Genomic DNA, 2,718 nt, shown 5'->3' with positions numbered 1-2,718 from the left:
AAAAGTGCTAGGATTAAAGGTGTGTGCCACAGTGCCAGGCCCTAAAGCATCTGCATTTATTCTCATTGCTGTCATTTCAGATAAAGAATTTTTTAACCTTTGGTCTCCCTGTAGCCCCCATCTGTCCTGGAACTCACTATGTAGACCAGGCTGGCCTTGACTTACAGAGATCCGCCTGCCTCTGCCTCTCAAGTCCTGGGATTAGAGGCGTGCGCCACCACGCCCGGCAATATGTACTTCTTAATGTAGCACCATCCCTGTGTTTAGATCCCAGAGTCAACCATACCCGTAATTGCACCTAATACCGCCAGGGGGCGCCCGAGACCAACACACGCTGCTCACACATGCGCACAGCGTTTCGCGCGAGCGCAACGTTTTGGAGCGCGCTGAGGCCGGCGCGTGCGCACTCCTTCCACCTGCCGCTGGAGCCGATACCCTCCGCTGCTGTGCAGGCACTCGGTGCTGACCTGACGGACCCACCGGTCGGAGATGTCCGAGCTGCCGGGAGACAGCGGGATCCCGGACATGAGCACCTTGAATGGCGTTAGCGACGCCCTGCCGCCGGGAGGCGGCGGCGGGAGGCGGGTCCCCGAGGCCCAGCAAGGCCCGCCGGCTGGCGCCGCCCGAGCCATGGCGCGGGCCCCAGGGCTGGCTCCCAGGCTGGTCCCGGGCGGCGTCGCGGGGCTGATGGCGGTGCCGCACATGCACTGCCCGCTCCGCTTCCTAGAGCTGCAAGAGCAGCGGATGTTCCACCACTACCTGCACAGCACCCCCCTGATCCCCGTCAGGCTGCTCCGCGACATCGAGGAGCGCCGCCGGCTCTTCGTGGAAGGCTGCAGGGCCCGCGAGGCGGCCTTCGACGCCGACCCCCCGCAGATGGACTCCCACGCCCGCGCCTTCACCCTGGCCCTGACCGCCCCCGACGCTCGCGGGCCTGAGTGAATCAGGGACAAGCCCCGCGCACCTGGCATCCCAACATCCCAGGGGGCAGCTGGGAGGATCAGGAGTTCAAGGTCATCCTCGACTATAGAGCGAGTTCCAGGCCAGCCTGGGCTACATGAGACTCCGTATTTTACAAATAAAAATAAAATTTTAAAAGATCGGGTGGCCAGGAAAGGCAGGTGACTCTTAGGATCAAAGGCCAAGACTGGGCAATTGTCATTAGGCGGGAAACAAGAAGCCAGAATACAGCCATGCACCCGGAGGGAGGAGGCACACCCAGAGAGAGAAATGGACACTTCAAGACTTGAAGCTGGCAGGCAAAGAATACTCTTCCAACTTCCACTTTGTGGCCCTTAGCGATCTTTTTTTTTCTCCCCCTTAATTTATGGAAGCTCCTTCATCATGAAGGATGGCTTTGCAAAGCTCAAGGCTAATGAAACCTGCAAATGAATAAACCCATAAAAATTAACCAAGATGGGGAAAGAAGAGACACAGTTGTTCCACACAGTTGTGCCTCAGTTTTAATAGAATTGGGGACTGTTTAGAGGACTTGAAATATCACAATTTGGGGTTATCTCATTGTCAGCGGACAGCTTTGTGTGTTTGTGTTTGATGGTCTGCAGATGTAAATATTCGGTTAGGAAAAAAATCGTGTATATGTTGTGAGATGAATATATTTTCAAGGCCATGTGCAATTGCATCCATATGGGAATAGTTTTGTTTTAGTTAATATTTAAACTTTCTATTTTATGCTAGATTATATGTGTAGTCATAAGACTCAAGACTATCAAAAGAGATGGTAGAAAAAGTTAAGCTCTTTTCTGTCTGCTAAATTGGAAACTAACCAAGTATCATCTTTAATGATTTGGGTTGGGGTGGGTTTTGTTTTCTGTATGCTTTTTAAAACAGCTTTCCAATGCATATACAAGTTGACACCAATCTAGATCCCCCCCTTACTGAAGATGGAACCCAGAGCCTTGCACTTTCCAGCACTTTTCTCTCTTTCTAAATAAAGGTGGGGCTGGGGAGGTGGCTTTGTGGGTAACAGTGCTTGCTGCCAAGTCTGATAACCTGAGTTCAGTCCCCAGGACCTACATGGTGGAAAGAGAAAACCCACTCCCCTGTATTCTGACCTCCACTTTGCTTGCCCTCCCCCCACAAATGTGGAAAAAATTAAAGTAATATATACCTCTATCAGCATCTTGAGTTTTTATGTTTTCACTTGGAAGTGTTTTTATAGGGTTTTGTTTTGTTTTAAATGCAACATAAGGCTGTATCTTAACTAGTTATCTTCTGGGCATCTGGATTGTTTCAAAAAATTTTTTTAAGATTTACATTTTATGTGTGAGTGCTTACATGCATGTATGTATGCATGTGTGTGCAGTATCCACAGAGGCCAGAAGAGGAAGTACAGGTGGTTGTGAGCTGCCATGTGGGTGCTGGGAAGCAAACCTGGGTCCTCTGCAAAAGCAGTAATTATACACTCTTAACCAGTACACCATCTCTTCAGGCTCTTTTTTAGGGGGGAGAGGAAGGTGAGACATATTTTCATGTAGCTCAGGCTGACATTGAACTCCTGATCCTCCTTCCTCTACGTCCCAAATTCTGGAACTACATGCATGTGGCACTGTGCCCAGCTGCGTTTTTGTAATTTTTTTTTCTGTCTTTTTGAGACAGGGTCTCCCTGTAGCCCCAGCTGTCCTGGAACTCACTGTGTAGACCAGGCTGGCCTTGAACTCACAGAGATCCACCTGCCTCTGCCTCCCGAGTCCTGGG

The 2,718-nt window shown here is 50.6% G+C and overlaps 1 protein-coding gene across 1 annotated transcript; it reads left to right on the top strand.

Annotated features, from left to right (window-relative positions):
* The first annotated feature begins 248 nt into the window (after nt 1-248).
* On the top strand, nt 249-2,136 carry Eid2b (EP300 interacting inhibitor of differentiation 2B). Its single transcript, XM_008853967.2, has one exon. It carries the CDS (start codon nt 490-492, stop codon nt 940-942), a length of 453 nt encoding a protein of 150 aa, XP_008852189.1. The 5' UTR covers nt 249-489; the 3' UTR covers nt 943-2,136.
* Nucleotides 2,137-2,718: the final 582 nt, after the last annotated feature.

This window comes from Nannospalax galili, unplaced genomic scaffold (genome assembly GCF_000622305.1).
Source record: "Nannospalax galili isolate Female #2095 unplaced genomic scaffold, S.galili_v1.0 scaffold886, whole genome shotgun sequence".
NCBI classification, from domain to species: domain Eukaryota; kingdom Metazoa; phylum Chordata; class Mammalia; order Rodentia; family Spalacidae; genus Nannospalax; species Nannospalax galili.
Note: the sequence above shows the minus strand (reverse complement) of the source record. Positions and strands in the feature narration are given on the sequence as shown.

Bases quoted from the DNA above. Each gene is read 5' to 3' on its own strand.
- Eid2b (XM_008853967.2), top strand. From the start codon at position 490: ATGTCCGAGCTGCCGGGAGACAGCGGGATCCCGGACATGAGCACCTTG.